This window comes from Dermacentor variabilis, chromosome 6, assembly GCF_050947875.1.
Source record: "Dermacentor variabilis isolate Ectoservices chromosome 6, ASM5094787v1, whole genome shotgun sequence".
Classification (NCBI taxonomy): domain Eukaryota; kingdom Metazoa; phylum Arthropoda; class Arachnida; order Ixodida; family Ixodidae; genus Dermacentor; species Dermacentor variabilis.
Window position 1 is genome coordinate 132,984,353 of NC_134573.1, and position 23,220 is coordinate 133,007,572.

A 23,220-nucleotide genomic window follows, 5' to 3' on the forward strand; every position below is an offset into this window, starting at 1 on the left:
GGAAGCCGAAAGGGTCCTTCCTGCCGATCACCTTATTTAGACGGGTCTTAAGGATTTCAGCAGCGAAACCGCGAAAATTGTTGCGCTTTGCTTGCAACCTGCGGCCTGCCCAGCGAGCCGCATCAGATTTTTGTAAAGACAAAGAACCTTTCGAGCGAGCCGGAGGTTAAAAAGGGAAGCGTTTGTGCGTAGGGGGCCTCCGAAAGGGGCAAGCACTAGTTCGCCGCGTTGCTCCCCTGGTATACAGCTACGATACTTCTGTATTCGACCTTCATAGCCAACTCCGCACTGCGACTCATGTTGTAGCATCTCAGACATAGCATCTCACAATCTGCCGTGTTTCAGAAGCTAAATACGGGCAATCTGCACTGATAGAACCAAGCTAAAAACTGCAATGTTACCATGGTCAGTGTCTCTTGGGATAAAAAACTAATGAAAGTACCGTTTGTGAGTCGGGATACAGCTTTCTTTTTATCGTTAACTGATATGTGTGACAAGGTCGTCTGCGTCCGATGACAGGCGCTTGTTCGTGCTCGCACTACATTGTTCGAGGTAGGGCCCGGTCTTGGGAACATTGAAAACATATGCTGCCCGTAGGAAATCTGAAACCCCCGTGAAACGTGAAAAGTGAATAACAACAAATTGAATCAAGTTCAGTTTGGTCCAACGCGTTTCCAAAATTTGACGAGGTTTTGCTTTTAGACAAAGTCACGAGTATTAGTGTAAATGCATGACTTCGAAACTAATTGAACCAGTTGCAATGGCATTTAGCTGTGTGTGCAGTGCCGGAAAGCAAACTAGCGGCGCTGTTCGCAGTTCGAACGCTCCAAATCTGGAACAAGAGCTTGTAAATTTCTCGCGAGCAAATAAACTGACAACTCACCGCATTGAATTAGAAAACAGCATTTTCTGCTTGCACCGCTAAACTAAAGCATGCTATGAAAACGCGATTTCGCCTCGCGGCATAAAATGTGTCACGTTCAACATCAGACCTTCCCAGGTAGTTATTATTCCCGCTACCGTGTCTGCAGACAAAACTACTTTCGCGAGAATGTTTCTGCTGCTTAAAGCATTAGTAAAGCTAATGCTGGGGCAAAAAACTATAAACGACCAATACCAAATGAAGCTTAAGCGTACATCACTATAATTTATCAAAGCGTCTGCCTATAAACAAAGTAAACTTCGCGATCTGGACCGCCAGCAAGGCGCATAAAATAAATAAAAATAAAGCAATGGTCCACACGCCGGGAAAAAAAAAGAGGTCGTCCCGAGTGAAATGTTTCGAACAAACCAGCATATCATTAGTCACCTTTTCCAAATGCAGTAGTTTCTTATCCAAGTCACTCTCCGATGCGCGTCGTCTGCTTCTTTCGGGAAAAGATGAAATCATACATAGTTGTCTTTTCACCGCAGTGACACACATTTATACACAAAATAATTGTTTCGACATCAGTCTTCTTCATTTTCTGGCTCGTGCAGGGCGTTGTCACGACAATTTGAAAGCTACGAGGCGTTCAGCGCATGCCGTGATAGGGGACCCTTTTTCGCTTCAAGCCTGAACCTAGATCATCTACATATCGGCGCGGCCACTAGGTAGCAAGCGTTTACTTGGAGTCACGAATAGTCGGTGACAACCTAAGAATAAGAAATTGTAAGTTGCGCTGTCCAACTCAAACACCGTTTGCATAGATGTACCAGCCAATTGGGTGGACTTAGTTCCGTGACGCCAAGCAGTGTTGCCCGTCTAAATCGGCATTTTTCACCGTTGAGAAAAATGCCGCCCTTGTGTCACTATAGTATTGGGCTGAACCACGAACATGTTGGTAAAATTTCGGGGTGATCCTTATGGATCCCGATTCGAGCTTGAAACAACGAGCTTTTATTTTTCAATTAGCCTAGCAATCAAAGTCGTTAAGCTGTGAGCACAGTCCAACTGGCTCGTCTCTCTTTCAGGGGTGAAAGGCAGGTGCACTGCGTTTTCGTGGGCATAGCTAGTTCACGCTGAAAAAGTAACGTACTGGCGTATACCGAAAATCGTACTACAAATGACGCAGAGGCCAAATAAAAGGCGCATAGAAATCAGACAGGAGATAACGAAGCACAATAGTAAACGTCGTACCCCATCGCGTGACAGGCGCGTAGTGCCTCCGGTCCTCCAGGAGCACCTCCTGCCCCACGAGAAGCGCCGCGCAGGCTGACGGCTCGAGTGGCGCTCCGGAGGCGGCCAGTCGAAAGCGGGGCTGGAAGATCTTCCACCGCTCCACCAACGGGGACACCAGCTCCTGGATCTGCTGATGGCCCTCGCCCGTCACCTGCGGGATGTCAAGTTCATCGTTTACTCACAGCTCGTAATGACTTTCCTGTAGGTAGCGACTTCGCTCAATGTCTCTGAACGGTGTGATCATCATCATCATCATCATCATCATCATCATCATCATCATCATCATCATCATCATCATCATCATCATCATCATCTTTTATGTCCACTGCAGGACAAAGGATCACGCCATAATTTTTACATGTTCATCCTAACCAGCACTTGTATACTGCAGTAACACGTTTGCTTTCAACAACCGTTGAGCTCAATAGGTCCGCGAGCTCGCATACCTTCAACGAGCTCGCACAGAAGAGCTAAATTTCCGCGGCAGCTGCTTTGAGTACCGCAGTGTACTTAAGACATTGAAGAAGCTCTGGGAGTGCCCCTAACGAAGGCGCTCTTAGGCTTTCGCACAGACACTTGTCTAGACCATACACTGCAGTTACTTGTTACAGTGAGTGCATAGATACATTTTGTGCGTGTGTATGGATATAAGAATGCCTCATTTCGTATCTCACCCTCGCAATCCGCTGTATAGCATGGTAAGCCCATGGCAAAGAAAACGACTGCAGATTCTATAAAATATGCTCGTCTCATTCTGTTCTAAATTGAAGAAGACATGAAAAAATAGCAAGTAGTAAAAAATTTAAGTGGGTTGAGTGGAGGACTCAAATCTTAGGTGAGCGTTAAAATGTACATATGACAGCGTATAGTTTCTGTACTCGCGGTATCCCGTTCTGGTGTGGACACCACAGGCATGTCCATGCAGCTGCATTTCCGCGTATGGATTGTCAACGAAATGCAGCAGCATAAAGGAAGTCGCTTGCTTTACTTTCAATGTACAGCTCCCAGACAACGTCATAACTAGACTGCGGTGGCCGTATAATAGCCGAATAGCCAGCAGCGAGGCTACAGAACACAACGAACAGGAGTTGGTCGACACCTGTTAACTCGTATATAGACATGTAAGGACCCTCTTTATTATAGTCATTGGGCCACCAGACGATTGGCGCTCTTTGGCCGTCCCTGGCCCTTGCTCCAATAAGAACTCCATACATCATCATCATCAACGATTGGAACCTCCCGCATACATTATTTCACCAACACATTCCTCTGGTGAACGCTTTTACGGCCTTGGAAAAGTGCACCTCCAAACAGCCATGCCTTCTGATCGTGCTTCAGCAACCGAGGCCGTTCTCCGCCGCCAAACAGTGAACGAAGGGAACGCAGCATTCGGCACCCCTGGGTGGATTCCGCACATCGATCGTTCACAAGGAGCAGACAGTGGCAAGGCGTAACCATCTACAGAAGTGGGAATAACACATCTCGCCGTACTGCCTCCGAGAAGCGTCAAGGTCTTCTCAGCGTTCCCGACACGGATGCCTCAAGGGTCGACGTAGACTCCAAACACCTGCAAGGTTTGCTAGCTTTACACGCGGTTATGAGAGCCAATGAAAGGCGGAGTCGTTAGTCGATACGACTGCGAAGTAGCAACCGAAGCAAGCGCGGTACCACCCAGTCACGTCTTCAATCGCGAACCTTCTTGCTCCAGTGTAGATTTCTGGCTATAGATAACCTCCTGACACGTTGCCAATATACTTGTTGTTAGTAGAGGAGGGGGAATATCTCTGTCAGCTTGTACTGTGCAGCTGAAATCTCGTGAGAGCGAGTAGTAAGCATTACCTTGTCATTAGCGAACATGAGAGAGAGAGAGAGAGAGAGAGAATGAACGATGTGTAGTAAAGGATGAGTTTCTATGTTCTTGAGCTTCAAAGTGAAGAGAAAGGACAGTTAAAATTATGACCCAAGACAAAAACCTAAAGAAGGAAGAAAAAGACCGTTGCATGAAGAAAAACTTTGCACAGTGGTTCGCAAGAACGAACGTCACAAAAGGCTCTCGAGAAAGCATAAACCGCGCATGTTTGGGTGCGCTAGCGTGTCGTACAGCGGATGCGCAGACGAAGCCAAGATCGGTGCAGCGAACGGCTATGCAAAGCACGGGAGCGTAAGCGAGCGAGGTTGCACGCGGGCATTTGCGGGGCTGATTGATGGGGAGGGTGTAGGCGAGACACGGCCGCATACGGCGGGAAGGCTCGCGTATACGATAGCGACGGATGCGCTACGCAGGCCAAAGAGAAACGCGAAGCAAGGTTTCGTCGCGAGCATTTGCGTCCACCGCCCGCCTCCGCTCACGGAGAGCGTGCATCGTGCGGACACTTCGCGCGTTGCGTTCCTGCACGCATTGTCTCAGGGACGCAACAGCTGGGCACGCCCAAGACGACGTGCCAGGGTGCAAGCGCACGCTGCTGCTTAATCGATAGAATTCCGCGATAGCTCCGCTTATTGTTCCATCATTTGCCTTCGAGATTCGGCTGTACGCTTCTTTCCATGTCCATTATGCTATGCTGGACTCTTCGCGAAGGCGATATAGCTGTGACGTGTTCGCGGGTGGCGAGGTTACGTTATTTTTGGCACCCGCTGGGCGGCCGATGGGGACAGGTGTTTTCACAACGCTGAAGCGGTGGCTTGCTGAAGGTGAAAGTGGACGTAGGATGAGGAGAGGTACACTGCGACATCGTACGCATCGTGTGCGGCAGTGGAAGCCGACGTTCGCTTGAATCTCACTCGTGTTGGCGACGAAACCGCACATTTGCGCCTGCGGAGACAAACGCTGCTGTCGGCGGTGGGTCGCAGGGTAAATAAACGGTGGATGTCGTGCCAATTCGGTGGCGAGGTTGTCAACACGCTAATAACAGGACAGTTATTTCCTCTATTTATTTTCTTGTCAGCCCAATGGACACGTCATGAACGATACTCGGGTAAAAAAAAAAAAAAAACCTTGGAATACACCGAATTGCGTCTGAAAGTTACACTGGAATTTCATACTCGTATCGAAATGGTTCTTCAGATAGCTGGAAAAACTTTCTTACTTATATGAATCTAGAATGGAACTACCAAGACAGGTTATGCAGAATGAAGTGCTCTGGATGTTTCTGTGGTCACCTCGGAAATGTAACCAAACAGGACAGAGTCAGCGTAATGGAAACCAATTATCGCTATAGTGGTCCACACGTGCAAGGTTCAGAGCTTGTAGTTTTTTTTATATAGATAGAAAGCTCACTTCGAAAGTCCGTAGCATTGAGCACTCCATGTTCTCAACTAACATACCTAAAGTACAGCCGCCCTGGTTTTTAATAATATAGCGCGAGCGTCGACTGAACTGCTGGTGAGCGCCTTATAACGGCGATAAGCGTGCATTAAGGCGAGAGTTCGCGCACGAGCCTTGTTGCCTTGTTGCACTCGCCTTGTTGCACGCTCTTGTTGCACACTTATCGCCGTTATAAGGCGCTCACCAGCAGTTCAGTCGACGCCCGCGCTATATTATTAAAAATCAGGGCGGCTGTACCTACATACATACCTAACATACCTAACATACCTAGTAAAATCTAACTCATATTTCTGCTAGGCACACCATTCTTCTACATCGGAGAAACTTCGTAAAATATACAGCAATGCTGTGTATTTACAAATGACCCTTAGATTATGGCGGAGAGCTTAAATTTGTACTGACATAAGGCACGGGCTTTACGATAGAGCGATAGTCACTCAGGCGGAGGAACTGCCGACCATTTCAGCCAAGATAACCTCGCTTGTAGCTAAATCTCCGCCACCCCTGCCCAGTGCAGACCTTCTGCCAATCGCATTATTTGTCGCGAGAAAATTTTGTTAGAATTGCTTTGCTGGTGTCGCCATATCCTCTCAAAAATTTGACCCACGTGCTTCAGAGCGCCGCAAGCCGTTCGCGACTCTGGCAATTCTGCAACGCCTATGAGGGGCGCTCACTTGTAACACTCTCGCATTCACGTGTACATTCACTCTTTTCTTTATCTTGTTCCCTTCACCGTTACCGGTGGTGGCATGCTTTTTGCTGAGCGGCGCATACCTCTATGGGTGGATCTCTAGCTTGTCACCGGCCGTCACGCTATGCGCGCGTGTGCGCGAAGCGAGTTAGCGTGTATTTCGTGCCGCCTATCGGAAAACCTTGAGAATCGCAGGCGTCATCACCTGTGTCGGTGACACACACACACACACACACACACACACACACACACACACACACACACACACACACACACACACACACACACACACACACACACACACACACACGCACACACACACCTCTTCGCGGCTTGCAGCGCGAGTACTCGTCGCCGCATAAGAGAAGCGCCCCGGGCGCGTCAATTACGCAGAAGCAGAGATGAGTGTCGCCTCAGAGCTGATACTACCACTCAGTGGTGTCCCTACTCATAGTAGCGACGTTTATTCCTTTGCTTTTTTCTTTCGATGTCGCGACGACGGGCAATTAAGAGAGCGACGCATGCGTTCGACGAGATTGCCGAAGAGGAAGAACTAAAATAAAGAACAACCGCCATTCGACCGCCAAGGACGACCGGAATGAGTAGATTGTACGCGGCCATCACACCCGCAAACGATCTGACTGAACGAGGCGCTTTGGCGAGTTTCATTTCACGCACAGGGGCGTTCCGCTAGGCGGCGCCGATGTACTAAAAACGCGGCGACGGTTCGCATCGCGGCTGTCATCGCCCAGTCTGCGAGAATCAGGTTACAATTGACCGTTCTCGGTTTTATCTAATTGGGTGCGATTAAGCGGAGATAAAGAAAGGCACATAAACATCCAGGGTAGAATGCTACGAACATTAATGGCATTTCAACGTAATCCGAACCAGATGAATCCCAACGCTTGAATGGGCCTTGAAATGGCTGTAAACGACTGCGCTGCCGTTGACCCCCTTTCCTTTTTTTTTGCTTTTTTCGTTTTCTTTTTCGTGTGAGCTTTCTTCTCATCTGCGACGTGGAAGTGGTGTATAAAGTGAAACCGATGGCGCGGAAAATACCCAGCTCAGCCGCTGAGGGCGACTAACCTACCGCGCCTTCGACAACTACGCTGCACGTTGTCTCTTAAAGGCTTCTGAAAGAAAGAAAGAAAGAAAGAAAGAAAGAAAGAAAGAAAGAAAGAAAACACCCCTGAGCGCGTCGTCAGCGCTCTCATTTGTGTGATCTTATCAAGGAGAGGCCACCGATAGGATGAGGACTCCAGCAGCGCCCCGAACTGTCCGGAGGAGCAGCGATCCCCGAACGGTCGCCGCTCACTTACCTCAGCCTTTCCGCTCTATCTAACCCAGCTCCGCGCTACTCTTTTACGACAAGGTCGCCGCCATGCGTCGCGGTTCTCCCAGTCGCACTTATTAGACGAAGCGACGCCACTCCGCGGTTTATCAGCGTCCGCGCGTAGGCAATTCATCAGAGTCGCCAGTGGGCTCGAAGTTTGCCGCTACACGCAGATAACTCCATCGTTCCCCCGGGATCGCTCCATGCAGTCTTATATATACGTTCTGTACGACGCGATTGATGGCGTCGTTCGCGTGGCACATAGATAACAGTAATGGGTCTCTTTTTCCACAAGCCGCATCCTGCGTCATGATTTTGCTTTTCTTTTACTGCCAGAGCTCCTCCAGCCCGCTTCTGCGCATGCGCGCATCCTTGTAGAGAAGCAAAGAAAAACACCTTCCTTTTCGCACTGCCCGCCACATTTACCTTCGCCGGACACCTTTCTATCTTTTTTTATTATTATTATTTCGCTACACACGGCCAGCCCTGTTGTTCGTCCATTGTGAACACATTCCTGGTTGAAGACTAGCAGCTCAAAGGTTCACGCGCTCCTTCAATCTTTACTGACACCAAACAATGCGAAAGTGTGAGTTGAGAGTCGGCTCACATTTCTTTAGCGGCGCTATAGAAAACTCCTTTGTTAATATAGGTTCACCACGTACCTTTTTCTTTTTCATCAATGCAAAATCAAGGCAGTGTTGTGTGTTTCGGTGCGCAGTTGTGTCGCTGTCACTTTGACACTTATCTATCTAGACCTCCCATCGCTACTTCCTCTACTTTCAGAAAGAAAGAACGAGATGCATGGTTCGGTCCGCGTAGGAGGGTATACTATCGGAATCTGCTTATTTGTGCCGGACCCCTATTCGTCTTCCAAGTTTTCTCCCTTTCTATGGAGATGAGGCCGGGGTTTCGACAGAAGTGCAAAGAGGGTGAACCGCCGTAACATCCGCGAGGCTGAGCGATGAGTTGCTCGCCGATCTCCTCGTAATGGAATATTATTTATACGCAAACTGATCGGCCTCGAAAACGGCGCATCTTCGCGCGAATTATCAGTGGCAGAGATGTTCCGTGAATCTACCGGTCGTTCAATTACGGCTCGTTGACCAAAGCCAAATAAACCAACACTGGACGAGGTTAACCTGACGTACTTGAGCAATTAGTCTTTTGCTACCTAAAGCCAGTTTCCAATGCCGCGATAATGAAATGACATGTCATCCGTAAACGCTAATCTCTCTTTCCATACCTTGAGCGGAGATGCTTAAATATATCTTCGTTTGAGCACCCGGATATGTTCTTAAATGAACTGATGATCACGCAACGCCTCCTCCTCCATGAATTTCGCGAAAACGTCAAGCGGTACAAACGTCGACGTCAGCGATGTGCGCAGAACAGCTCTACAGAAAGGATGCGCTGATTACCAAACTGAACTCTGGATGCCGAAGAGGCAACACACAGCTGCGTAGGAGAGTTTAACGAAGAACAGGATAGCGGTGCGGATAAATCTTGGCCATTCACTTGAATAACAAAGCGTCTTTCATCGTCTCCAAAGTGGTGCTAAGACTGTTATGAAGTCGGCAACGGAAATCAAATTTGGAACAATACTTTCCCTCCACAGGCTTCTTGCTTACATGCTAGCACCTTGGAATTCTAATGCTGAAAACCGGCAGTGTTTAGCTTGCGATCACGTTGCGATGCATACTTCAGTGTGCGCTTCAGAGAAGCAGAGAGGGGAAGGAGGGGAGGGGGAGCGTTGTCTCAGACATTTCGCTCAAGAGACCAGTTATTCAATTATGTCGAACATGGGTATGAAACGTGAATAAGTATGGGGGTTCGCATAATAGTATTAATGTGCCACTGTGTCACGGAGAAAAAAAAACGGAACGAAATAAAATAACAGTACTAGTATACATGTAGGTAAATCTTGAAATAGTGGTTTTAGTCGTTTAATCTAATTTTTTATTGTATAGGATTGTCCTTTATTGGCCTCAGCTGCAGTACGTGCATCTGCGCAGGCGTGACCTCACTGTTGTCAGGGTTGTGCTTGGTGCTGCACTTACGAAAAAAAAAATAAAAGACTTGATTTGCACTTTGCGTCGCTTCTGCTTAACTTCTCTGTACTCGCTCCTTTCCGCCACGGACCGGTCTCTGTCTAGCGTTTGCTAGAACGCCCTCTGCAAACAAGCCGCACGTCGGCTTCGCGTGTCTAAAAATGAAGGAGGAAATGGAAAAGAAGAAAAAAAGATAAGAAGAAAACTGACAGAAAAGTGCCAACAGGGAAGGTAAAAGCCAATATGTGCTCGCCGAGGCGCGGAGATGCCTCACTGCGCGGTGTGGCTGCACAGATGCGGGGCGAGCGCTCGCGCGTTACGCAAGGTCGCCAGCAAGGCCGCCCGCGAGCAACGACTTGCGCCGAGTGCCTTGTGGACGCAAGGGGCGGATGTGCCAACAAGGGTTGACCAAAGATCGGCGAGCTTCTTCTTCGGCGTCGTCGTCGTCTGAGTGCCGTTGCCTGTCGTTTGGCCTGCAGAGTCCCTTGCCACGGAGAGAGCTTACTTTCGCTTCCCTTTCTCCCTTTCAATCAAGAGCCGATGGGTGGCGACGGGGAGGTATAGCGTACATCATCAGCATGCATCAAGCGAGGAACACGCGGCTCGGAAGAGTGTGCCCGCACGTTCGACGCGAGGGAAAGGAAAAAAGGAAAATAAAGATTTACTCGAGAACAGATTAAGACGTGCGCTCTTTGCTGTTGTTTGCCTTAATCCTTCCCGTACGCGCCTCTCGGGCGTCCCAAATTGTCTGGCCTCTTTTCGCCCCGCCGTAAGCCTCCTGTTTGTACTGTAATTGCCGAGGTTCTAAGGCGGATGGCTTACGTGAGCCGAGATAACCTAGCTGAGCTGTGCGGGAAAGGCTTGAATAAAGAGAAGAAAGAAATGAAGAAAAAGAAAATTGTACGAAACCCCGGCAGTGAGACGCCTAAGCACGTTGCGCGCGCGCGTAGTCAGTACGGTACGTGCCGAGGTTTCCGCGTTGTTGGCTAATCGTGCCGTTCCACTGAGCCGCGTGTTTCCGAGATGATTGCATCGACGAGAGGTGTGCGTCGACACCGATCGGCGCGTAAGGAGGTTCGCTCAACACGCACGCCGAGCGACGTCGCAGCTTGCAAGTTAATAGGGTGACGCTGCAAACAAAACGTGATCACGTGGTCGCGATGCTGCGCGTGCTTTGTGTGATTGATATCTTCGACGCCTCATCGAAGCCAGGCTCGCTCACGTTTTGCGTCGCCTATGGGCGCCTCGCATCCGTGAGACAGCAAGGATGCTGGCCAGGATGTATGTCGTACGTATTCGCCTGGACCGCATTAATCATTAATAAAGGGTGCGGTAAGCTCGTGGCAGGGTGACGCAGCTTTTGTCTTTAGTACAGTAGTAAGATAAGCTGGGCGAATAATTGCTTCGGCCGCAAGAAGAGGTCGGCAAACAAGAAACCTACTTGACTGTTTTATCCATGAACGATCTAAACCAGGAGAAATGCACTTTACAAGCACGCAGTTGCTACGACTTAATCAATAATATGAGCTGAACCACAAACATCAGTGGTTAAAAAAAATTAAGGACGCTTCGATTCTTGATACCACGGCAAGCGAGTCAATAAATGAAGGAACGCGGGCAGCCACGAGCAAAGGACACGCACAGCGTGAACGCTGCCCTTGTGCCTATTTCCTTTTCTCTCCCCGGAGTGTCCGCTTCGCATCCCCCCCCACCCCCCTTCACATGACACCTGCGCCTCTATGCATATTCAAGAGCTATTAGTCATCCCCCGGGAACCTCCGTTTAAGAACGAGCACAACGCCTCGCCACCGAATTACGCGCGCGCGGCCAAAGCCGCCCATTACTCTCAGGACGGATATTAATACCCCGGCCTCGCGGCGCGTGCACTTCTTCGAAGGCGACGACAGAAAAACTGTGTCAGGCTGTCCGCGCAACCCTTCTTTTTTACGCGGTCACGCGCGCGAACACGACATGCAACACCCTGCCCCCTTAACGAATCTCAGTATATCCCACTCTCCTTACACTCTCCCTTCGCGAGGCGTCGTCGGAACCGGGGCGTTAATACACGAGCAGTCAGAAGGCTTCTCCGCTTTGCCCATTCTATGGCACGGAACCGGTGGCAGGTCGCGAACACGGCCCGACCTATTGGACGGATCGTAAATTCAACAGTGTCCGTGACGCGAGCTTGCGTGCGTGTCCCGTGTGCTGCTGCACGTAGCCTAGAAGCGCAGTGGAATAAAGGGGTGGGTGCGCTGGAAGAGTGGTCGGTGGTGCTCGTACACTTTGCATTTACAAAACGTCCGCGCATGCTTGCGGCAGGAAAACAAAAAAAGTACTCCGGTGCGTGCGTGTAGTTATACTTGCGCTCGCTGCCGAGTCGATGGCGAATGAGAGATAAGCATCGACGACGAATAGCGGTGCGGCTGGGCTCGTTGTTGCCTATAGGGGTTAAACGCCCGACGGATGCTGTTTCAGCCGAGCGAGTCGGCCCCACCCCTGGGGTAGGTTCGCTGTAACTCGATGAGAGCCGCGGCTACTTGGCGGCGCGGGATCAGCACCAAGGAGAACGCCAGAGGGAAGAGTCTTATATTAATGGCACCAAGCATTTCGTGCGCCGCTGAATTGAATTGGAACGAGCGGACTCTGTTAAACCACTGTTTTGTGTCGCTGGGCGCGCGCGCACGTTCTGTGCGCGAGCAAGGCTGTGGAAAGCGGTAATTGGTCTACGCGACCCGACCGAAATCGAAGCCGACCTGGCCCTATAGGCTGGTTCACCTCATACCTCTTTCGATGTAATTTGGCTGCGGGCGGAGCTCTGTCCCCGTTGTGGTGGGTAAGAGTGTCACATGCTAGCGGTAAAACGGAACCAGCTCTCTGTTGGCCGTGTTAGTAAACCTATAGTCATCGCCATACTTAACCGAAACGTGCCTTAAACGCCTTTCTTTGCTTCTCCTGTGAACAGTGGTAGGTATTTCTGGTTGGGGTGTCCTGCACGGTCCTATTTGAACGCGCCTTGCTTCCAAAGCATTCAAATTCAATATTTCTTTGTTACAGTCTGTCTCTGTCAATCAACGTCAAACGACTTAGATGTGCCTTCATCCTCCAGGTTAAGTTTGAAGGCGGCTGTACGTAGGGCGTGCTTTTGCGCCAGTGGACCAGGACGAAAGGGAGACGTATGCATAATGGAGCTCTATAACGGATAGTCATATGGAATTTCGAACAAGGATATACAACATGTGCATTCGCAGCACTCTAGCTGAAAACTTCACGATGCTCCTTGTAACAACAAAAAAAAAAAAATTGTTTCTATTGCAGGTGGATCAACAGACGTTGCCAGCACTGACGCATATTTAGTCACACTTTTCGATTGCATGTGACTTGGTTATTGGCGTTGGAATTTCACCCGCAGCGGATTTAAATAGAAGCACGTGACACTGCTCAGAGGTAGTTTTATGGCGGGGCTACTTGCGAGTTTCCGATTCAAATATATGAAAAATGAGGAACTGCTCTCATGAGAGAGTCACTCAACCGATTTGAATGAACTTGATTTAGTGGGGAAAAAATGACACGATGATTACAAATTAGTAGCCCTGAAAGAAAACAGGTGTCGCATTTATACTATAACAGTTGGATCATCTGAAGCGGACGAATGCGATATATGTGTTTACAGTTTATGTGAAAACGTTGCAATATCTACGAGAGTATTGCAAATGTCAAGGCGATTAAGATTTTAGGGCGATGTAGAATACTATATATCTATTTTGTCCGCTTTAGATGCTCTAAAAAACGCAGTCGACAGAAATGTGATGTCGTATGTTATTGCTGAGTTACAGAGTCATGCACTTAATGCTTTAGTTTCTTATATATTGCGATTCGCAAGAATACTTGTAAGAAAAATTGATTGCCTGAACAAAAAGTCAGCATCCTACAGTACCTAAAGTATAATTCTTAAGTTCTTTAAAGCACAACAAATGCATGAAATCCGGCCAAGTGGATGAAGAAAGAAAAAATGTTTCTGCTTTCCTACATGCTTTAATAGGAGGCGAGTTAGTAAGCCGCCTGTAATGGCGCGTGCGTGCGTGTGCGTGCGTGCGTGCGTGCGTGCGTGTGTGCGTGTGCGTGCGTGCGTGCGTGCGTGCGTGCGTGCGTGTGCGTGCGCGTGCGTGCGTGCGTGCGTGCGTGCGTGCGTGCGTGCGTGCGTGCGTGCGCGCGCGCGCGCGCGCGCGCGTGTGTGTGTGTGTGTGTGTGTGTGTGTGTGTGTGTGTGTGTGTGTGTGTGTGTGTGTGTGTGTGTGTGTGTGTGTGTGTGTGTGTGTGTGTGTGTGTGTGTGTGTGTGTGTGTGTGTGTGTGTGTGTGTGTGTGTGTGTGTGTGTGTGTGTGTGTGTGTGTGTGTGTGTGTGTGTGTGTGTGTGTGTGTGTGTGTGTGTGTGTGTGTGTGTGTGTGTGTGTGTGTGTGTGTGTGTGTGTGTGTGTGTGTGTGTGTGTGTGTGTGTGTGTGTGTGTGTGTGTGTGTGTGTGTGTGTGTGTGTGTGTGTGTGTGTGTGTGTGTTTGTGTGTGTGTGTGTGTGTGTGTGTGTGTGTGTGTGTGTGTGTGTGTGTGTGTGTGTGTGTGTGTGTGTGTGTGTGTGTGTGTGTGTGTGTGTGTGTGTGTCTTCACTGTTTTCCAGCTTCAACTGACATCTGTCCTCTGGGGTAATTTAGTATAGTCGATTGAGAGTCGCTAATGATGTAGGCATATTTGGGAGAATGCGACAGCCAGAGGGATGGCAACCTCCTCCGCAACCTCACAGACGCCGGTTTTGATTGAGCACGTGTGTACGCTTCCTTGCTTTGTGATAATTGCTACTGCTGTAAACGCTTGGTGATTTGAATATTCCGCGGCGTCAACGAACGAATAGCGCTTCCTCGTCATTGCCATAGTGTTTGAGAATAGCTTTAGCTCTGCTCGTTCTTCTGCCCTGATTGAATTCCGAGTGCTTATTTTGGGGTAAATTTGGGATTTTAATCCTGCTCCTGATCTCTCTGGCCAACGCAACCTTAGCTCCTTGCTGCTTATGTTAATTTATTCGTAATTTATAGAGTATACTTCTGCCGGTCTGGGTGCTGGCTAGTGTTTCTAACTGAGCTATCTGATGAGCTTCAATCAATTCTTGTGTGTTACGCTTTCCCAGCTGCATTAATTTCTCTGTACTGGTGATTTCGGGCAAGCCTATGACCTGCTTAAAAGCCTTCCTTATAAGGGTATTGATTTTGTATTTTCCTCCCTTGTGGCACTTAAGGTACGCAGCTACGTAAATGGTGTGTGGCCCATAGCAAAAGAGCGAATGAGCCTAACAATGCTAGCCTCCTTCATTCTCTGACACTCTTGTTCGTGATTCTCCTGATCAGCCTAATGGCGTTAGTGACCTTGGTCACGAGCTTTTTAAGAGTTTCGCCGTTAGTTCTCTTCGACTCAATATTGAGTCCCAGGACCTTAATTTGTTTGACGATGGGGTTGGCCCCGCCATTCTCCGTACCCCGAATCTGTATCTCCTCGTTCTCTCTCTCCTTCATGTATCTCTTGGGCAGCTTGCCCTTGAGGGTGGGTCTTTAATGAAGCTCTGATTTCACTGGGAAGCATTCAGGACCCGTGCCTGTAAGTATACTGCTCCACTTTATCTATCGTTTCCTGTAATTTCTGTTCCATCTCTCCATCACTGCCTTGCGATATCCATATGGTAAAATCATCCGCGTATAAGGAGTGATTGATTCCTTCGATGTCCTCGAGCTTTTCCAACATTCATATCATTAATGAGATTAAAGAGCATAGGCGATATCACGGAGCCCTGAGACGTACCCGAACTGCCATGCCCCTCACCTCAGACTTGAGTTCCCCTATGGTGAGGGTAGGCGTCCTATTCGTTAGGAAGTCTCGGATGTAATCATACGCCCTTTCTCCCAAGTTTAGGTTGGTGACCCGACTGAGTATGGCCGAATGTGCTGCTTTGTAAAATGCTTTCTTGAGAATCAACCCTAATATAGCTCTAGTGGACTTCGCTTCACTGTCTAGTACTTGCTGTTTGATTTTCAGCATAACGTCCTGAGTAGAGAACCCAGCCCGAAAGCCCAACATAGTATTTGGGTATATTTCGTTTTCTTCCAGCTAATTGTTTATTCTGATGAGCAATGCATGCTCCATAAGCTTTTCTGCGCAAGAGATCAGAGATATGGGCCGTAGATTTGAGATATTAATTGGTTTGCCAGGTTTGGCAATAAGTATTACCTGGGTTTCCTGTGTTGTAGTATAGAGCCCTTGGCCCTATTGGGTAGTAAATGGAGTGTAAGCGAGAAGTAGGTATATAAACGAGAAGAAAGGGAGTTAACCACAAGCTTTGCGAAATGCGAAGGTTGTGGGATCGTTCCCCACCTGCGGCAAGTTGCTTTTCCTCTTTGTCATCCATTTTCACTTCAATTAATTTATAGATTTTCTTTATGTCATTTATTAAGCACGAGTCATTTCCCCTATTTTGTCCTCGGTGTCAGTGTGTTTTGGCTTCTTATATATATATATATATATATATATATATATATATATATATATATATATATATATATATATATATATATATATATATATATATATATATGGTTTATTTGCCCGGCAGTTTCGGTCGGCACAACCGCATAAAGCCAACAGACAGTGGCAACAAGGAAAGCAAAGGGGGAGAATTACTTGTTTTTGTTAATTGAATTGTGGAAAGTGCAAATAAATGAAGTCGACAAAAAACAAGAAAGAAGAACGGCCGTAGGTGGCATACGAACCGCGTCTTCGCACTATGAGTGCGATGCTCTTAACAACTGAGCTACCGCGGAGCTCTTCTACCATCCGCTTTCTTAAGTATTTATGTTTCACCACTAGACCTAGCCGCTTTCCACTTTCATTTGCATTAATTTATCATTTCTTTAATTCGCTTACTAAGTACAAGTAATTGAGTTGACCGTGGGAGCGTTATTGATCGTAACCGCTGTGTGTATATATATATATATATATATATAAGACGTTTTCTTTAGTTGCACCAAATTTAAAAAGAAAAACTAAATGCCTGTGGCAGATAGCACAATTAGCAGATATCACATCTCTCTCTCTCTCTCTCTCTGTCACACACACACACACACACACACACACACACACACACACACACACACACACACACACACACACACACACACACACACACACACACACACACACACACACACACACACACACACACACACACACACACACACACACACACACACACACACACACACACACACACACACACAGCTTTCCATCTATGCCTATGAAAGACGATCACTCGCTGTTAGAAACACAAACACCGTGCCTAACGTTCGAAGTAATAACGCTATTATGCCTGCACATTCTTCGCAAAACACGAATGCAGATACGCTGAGTAAATGTAGAGGCGTGCACAATGTGAGAATACATTGCACAAAGCATGGCTTTTATAGGGGAGATAACTCTCCAGCTCGCAACTTGTTTGCATGCCGGCTGCTTTCCTTCCTTTTCTTTTTTTTTTCCCCGATTTTCCACGTCCACACGGTCGGCACGCGTCATACAAGCACACACAACCATGGCCTCGAAATAGCCACGTATCGCAGACTTAGAGAAGGTTCAGAACATCCACTCCTTCCCAACGGAGAGTAAGCGAGACCACCCTTTTAGGCAGCTGAACGCGCGTTTCCTGTCAGCCTGCGACATCCGAAAGTGGCGCACTGACACAAGCTTACATTTGAACGCCGCAGTATAGTAGTCACGCCGATCTCGCCCTGTAGAAGAAAAAGAAAAGCAGCTGAACAAACTGCGGGTCTTCGCTAAACACGCGTGTAAACCGGAACGTTTCTTAAAGGACATTATCGCTACTACAGGTTTACCGTTGCTCGGCTTGAAGGCTGTCAGATTATTGTAGGTTGCGGGGAGGACAAAGCCGAACAGTAATAGCGTCCTTTTTAGCTTTGCCAGCTCTACTAGGTGCGTGTGTGCTTGTGTGTGTCTGTGTTTCTTTTTTTTTTTTTTTTTTGAAGCCAATGTTTGCCCAACCGTGCAATACGACTGGGCGTTATGGCTATGAGCCGTGACGCGACCAGAACGTCGCTGATGACTAGGGATTGTGAAATGAAGGTCACGTAGCGCGCGCGTGCTCAGCACTGACACACATCATGGCCCTGACGACTTCCGTGTGCTTTGTTACAGTTCACGTAGGCGTAATTAGGTAAAATCAGTGGTTGTACCTTCAGTGCACACATCCAAACGTCCCAACGTCTGTCGAACTCGAGAAAAAACAATAAAACAATAAGAATAAATCGTGTGGAGCGATTTGATATGCATCGCGCAATATAATAAACACAATTCAATATATACGAGGAAGATGAAAGCGCATGGCATTTGATACGAAGATACGTCTTACATACTCGTCGAATTCAGCTATTTAGATGAACAAGCGGGGATACTAGATAGTGATTATTTCATTCTGCGCCGAGTCGTTTGTGGATCGGGTAAGAAGCTGTATTTCAGCACTATTCGAGCCCATACGGGGACAGAGGATCAATTTCTCACGCCTGTTCGATCCGTTTACAAACGGACGACTTGTGATGTCTCCTGATGGATTTCAATTGAATTAAGAGTCCGTACGCTGGTTTGCTAATCACTTAGTAATTTTTAGATAACATTGGTTCGCTTTGTTGCCTTTTAATTGGCTTATCCATCCTACGTATCTTACACACGGTGGGGAATATATTATTCATACAGCTTTCAAGAAAAAAAAAAGCTTGTCTGAAGTTAACAAATGTCAACCACTGTTTGGATCGGACTGCTGGTACGATCTGTTGGGAACTCGGCGCTGACGCCCGTGGTTGTACCTGGGTCGCAAGCCCCAAGGGTAGCGTTGGCCTGGCGGCCTGGGGTACAACTGGAAGCATCCGAAGGTCCCGGCAAAGCATGAGTCGACTGGTAACAACGAAACAACTTGTTTATTTTAACATCGCAAAGAGTTGACCGAAGTAGAGAGACGGGAGAGCACTTCACTCAACAGAAGAAATCGGAGCCCTCCTTTTGGCGTCCGGGGGCAGCTGTTTTTATACTCTCGCAGTTGAGGGCAAGAAGGAACCCCTCAAAAGACGAGCACGTGAATGTACAATGGGCTAATGGTGACGCACACTGTCGTAGCGATGCCGTAGCACCATGTCGAGCACGATCTCGTAGCACCCTGTCGTGGCGCTGCCGGTCGGACACAATGACTGTAATGAGAGGATGGTCCCTGCTTTGGCATCGCCTGTTTCGGGCACAATGACTGGAACGAGATCCCTGCTTTGGCATCGCCTGTTTCGGGCACAATGACTGGAATGAGATCCCTGCTTTGGCATCGCCTGTTTCGGGCACAATGACTGGAATGCGAGGATGATCCCTAGGCGGTCGCATCGCCGCAGTCGCGCCTGGAAACACCTGGCGATGAGTGTTGCGGCGACGACGATCGGGCCAAAATGTCTGCCGCCCCGCCGCAGTCGCGCCGGCAAAACCACGTGTCGCAGGCGAAACGCAACAGACCGCCCCGCCGGGGGAAGGAGATCCCGATGGACAGGGGACTGCATCCGCTGTCCGGAGGGATGTCGCTCGATGATGCTCATAACCGAAGTCGGGCGTCCCTCGACGTTTCTTGAGCGCAGCGCACAGAGAAGGCCTCGTTCTCTTGTTCAGGTTCGCACGGGACACTGCAAAGTGACTTCGGGAGAGTTCACATTTTTGTTCTCGTTCCCGGTAAGCGTTAGAACTACGCTGAAACTCAACCGCTCAGTCAGCAAGCACGGCACAACCCTCACTAAGCCCTGCCAGGCTCTTTCCCCTTTTTATACTACTGCCTAGTTCCTTACAGTAGTCTAGCATCACTCAGAACGCGTCCACAAATTGAAAACTTGCACTAGAAAGCATATCATCACTTTGAAACACTAAACAAAAGCAATATGTTAAAAAAAATCCTGCCTCAGGAAAAAAAACATCAGTAACAAACAATTTTGAGGCTGATTCCTACGTTAGGGGCTTCGACTTAAGCCATCGGCGTTACCGTTGAGACTCCCCTTTTTGTAACGCACCTCAAAGGAATATTGTTGTAAAGCGAGGCTCCAGCGCAGGAGGCGGCCATTTTTGGGAGAGATGGTCTGCAGCCATTGGAGAGGGCAGTGATCCGTCTCAATGATAAACCTCGAGCCGGCTAGATAGCATGACAATTTCTGAACGGCCCACACGAGACATGCACACTCTTTCTCGGTGGCGCTATACGCCTGCTCACGACTGGTCAGCTTACGACTAGCATACAGGACGGGGTGTTCTACTTCTCCATTTTCCCGTTGGCACAGTACAACGCCCATGCCTCGCTCACTAGCATCGCACTGAACAATGAACCCTTTTGTATAGTCTGGCGATCGTAGTACAGGCTGGCTTGTTAGGGCACTCTTTAGGGCGCTAAAAGCTCTTTCCTTTGTCTCGTCCCAGACGACTGTTTGAGGCTCTGTTTTTCTTAGAGCATCCGTCAGGGGAGCCGCGATATCAGAGTACCTAGGGATGTACCTCTGATAGTAGCCGGCGACACCTAAGAACGACCGAATATCGGTCTTTGTGCGCGGTTGCGGAAAGTCTCGCACAGCGGCCACTTTTATTTCAGAGGGGCGGCGACGACCCTGACCAATCACGTGACCGAGGTAGACAACCTCGGCCTGTGCTAACTGGCACTTAGGAGCCTTTACTGTCAAGCCCGCTTCGCGCAGGCGGGTTAGCACTGCCCGCAAGTGTGCCATATGCTCAGACCAGGATGCGGAGAATATCGCTACGTCGTCTAGATACGGTAAAGCGAATTCTTGCTGTCCCCGCAACACTTTATCCATGAGGCTTGAAAAACAGTATGGCGCGTTCTTCAAACCAAAACTCAACACTTTAGGACGGAATGTTCCCATTGGTGAAATGAACGCCGCATACCTACTAGCCTCTTCTGTAAGTGGAACCTGCCAATAACCCCTGACAAGATCTAGGGTGGAAATAAACTGAGCGCTACTAACTTTCTCAAGGCGCTCCTCGATGTTAGGGATCGGATAAATTTGATCCTTAGTGATGGAATTAAGCCTGCGGTAGTCGACGCAAGGACGAGGTTCCTTGCCCGGTACCTCAACTAAAATCAAAGGGGAGGTATAATCACTCTCACCTGCCTCAATAACACCGAGCTGTAGCATTTTCTTTACCTCAGCCTCCATAATATCGCTCTGGCGGGGTGACACCCGATACGCCTTGGATCGTACTGGCTCTGGGGAGGTAAGTTCTATATCATGAGTAAGTACCGAAGTCCTACCAGGCCTCTCAGAGAACAGACCTTGAAACTCTTGTAATAGCTGGTGTAGTTCGGTTTTCTGCTCAGGCGACAGCGGTGCTTTACTGATAAGGTCACTAATGACTTGACCGGTGTCTTCCCTGTTCGTCACTGAGCCTAGTCCCGGAAGCTCGACTGGAAGCTCTTCAGGAACGTTTACCATCATGCACACCACTGCTTCCCTTTGTCTATAAGGTTTGAGCAGATTACAGTGGTAAACTTGCTGTGCTTTCCGCTTTCCTGGCAGACTTACCACGTAGTTAACGTCCGACAGTTTCTGAACAATTCGTGCTGGGCCCTCCCACTGCACGTCTAGTTTGTTGTTTAGCGATGTGCGTAATATCATGACCTCATCGCCAACCTCAAAACGACGGGCCCTGGCTGTCCGATCATAATAAACCTTGGCCCTCTGCTGGGCCTTTGTCATTGCTTCACCTGACAACTCCTGTGCCCTTCTTAAGCGTTCGAGGAGCTTAAGCACGTACTCCACCACGACTGGGTCGTCGCCCCTACCTTCCCACGATTCTCGAAGCATGCGAAGCGGAGATCGAAGCGAGCGACCGTACACCAGTTCAGCTGGCGAAAACCCCGTAGCCGCATGCGGCGCGGTCCTTAAAGCAAACATCACCCCAGGCAGACACAGCTCCCAGTCAGTTTGATGTTCAAAACACAACGCTCTCAACACGCGCTTCATGACGGAGTGGAGCTTCTCAACGGAATTCGACTGTGGGTGGTACACTGAGCTGTGTAGCAGCTTTACCCCACACCTTTCGAGAAAAGTTGTCGTCAAAGCGCTAGTAAACACTGTGCCCTGATCTGATTGGATTTCCGCAGGGAAACCAACTCGCGCAAATATGGACAGTAGTGCATTAACTATCTCAACTGAGCTGAGTTCTTTAAGCGGCACTGCTTCAGGGAACTTTGTCGCTGGGCAGATCACAGTCAAAATGTGTCTGTACCCCGTGGCTGTTACCGGCAGAGGTCCCACTGTATCAATAACGAGCCGTCTAAAAAGCTCCGTATTGATAGGTACCAATTGCAACGGCGCCCTCGATTTGTCCCCTGGTTTGCCCACCCGCTGACAAGTGTCACATGTCCTCACGAAATGGTCTGCGTCCCGAAAACACCCTGGCCAATAGTACTCTTGGAAGAGACGGTCCTTAGTTTTCTTAACTCCTAGGTGTCCGGACCACGAACCCCCATGCGACAAGCGCAACAGATCCTGACGATAGCATTGAGGCACGATCAGCTGATCGAACTCCACTCCTCTTCGGTCTAGATACTTCCGGTACAGGACTCCACCTCTTTCCACAAAACGCGCAGTTTTCCTGGCGATACCTTCTTTGACATTGCAGCGCACGTTTTCCAGGCTGCCATCCTTTTTTTGCTCGGCTATCAAAGCCGACCGGCTGACTTTTAGCAACCTATCAAGTCCGTCTGACGTAGGCGCGATGAGCAAATCAGTAGATAGCTCTTCTAACTTTCCCGAATCGGGATTTTCCTCTCCAGTATCTGGCGCCTTCAACGCTACAGACTCAATTTTATTCAGTTCGGGCGTGCTCTGAATATCAGCTTGCTGCGCCTCTGACCCTTTTTCGTTGTTTGATAACGTCGGCCCCGCAACTACCGCCTTTGCAGCGAGCTCCCGAACCTTCGACCTGGTTAAGGCCTGAACACTAGCTTCACCAAACAAAAGCCCCTTCTCGCGCAGGAGGTGATCGGACCTGTTTGAAAATAGGTACGGGTACTGGGTGGGCAGCATAGATGACACTGCCGCCTCCGTCTCAAGCGCTCCGAAAGGTCCTTCAATAAGCACTTTTGCTACCGGCAGACACACGCTATGAGCTTCCACGGCTTGCTTGATCCATGCGCACTCGCCCGTGAACATATGGGGTTCTACGTAAGACGGGTGAACTACATCCATCGTAGCTGCGGAATCGCGAAGCACTCGGCACTCTTTCCCGTTCACGAGGAGGTCTCGCATGTAAGGCTCGAGAAGCTTCATGTTCTCGTCAGTGCTGCCTATTGAAAAAAACACAACTTTTGGTGTTGTTTCCGGACACTGCGCCGAAAAGTGACCCGGCTTCTGGCACGTATAACACAAGCGCGCTCGCCTCATCTCGAACCGCTTTCTGCGTTTGGCTGCCGCCGTCTCTTTACGTTTGGTCGGACTGCTTTCGCTCGCATCCGCACTACGCGTGTCCCCCTTTAATCTCATGGGTGTGAACTTCGGCCTCTCAAACTTCGAGCCAAATTCACCCTTTTGACC

At 48.9% G+C, this 23,220-nt stretch overlaps 1 protein-coding gene across 1 annotated transcript in view; it reads right to left on the minus strand.

Moving 5' to 3' along the window:
• The window catches only part of LOC142585251 (uncharacterized), a 788,133-nt gene that overhangs the window by 638,624 nt on the left and 126,289 nt on the right, over positions 1-23,220 (minus strand). The window contains exon 2 of the mRNA XM_075695850.1: positions 2,120-2,312. Within this exon, the coding sequence (XP_075551965.1) occupies positions 2,120-2,312 (193 nt within the window). The remainder of the gene's footprint in view (positions 1-2,119; positions 2,313-23,220) is intronic.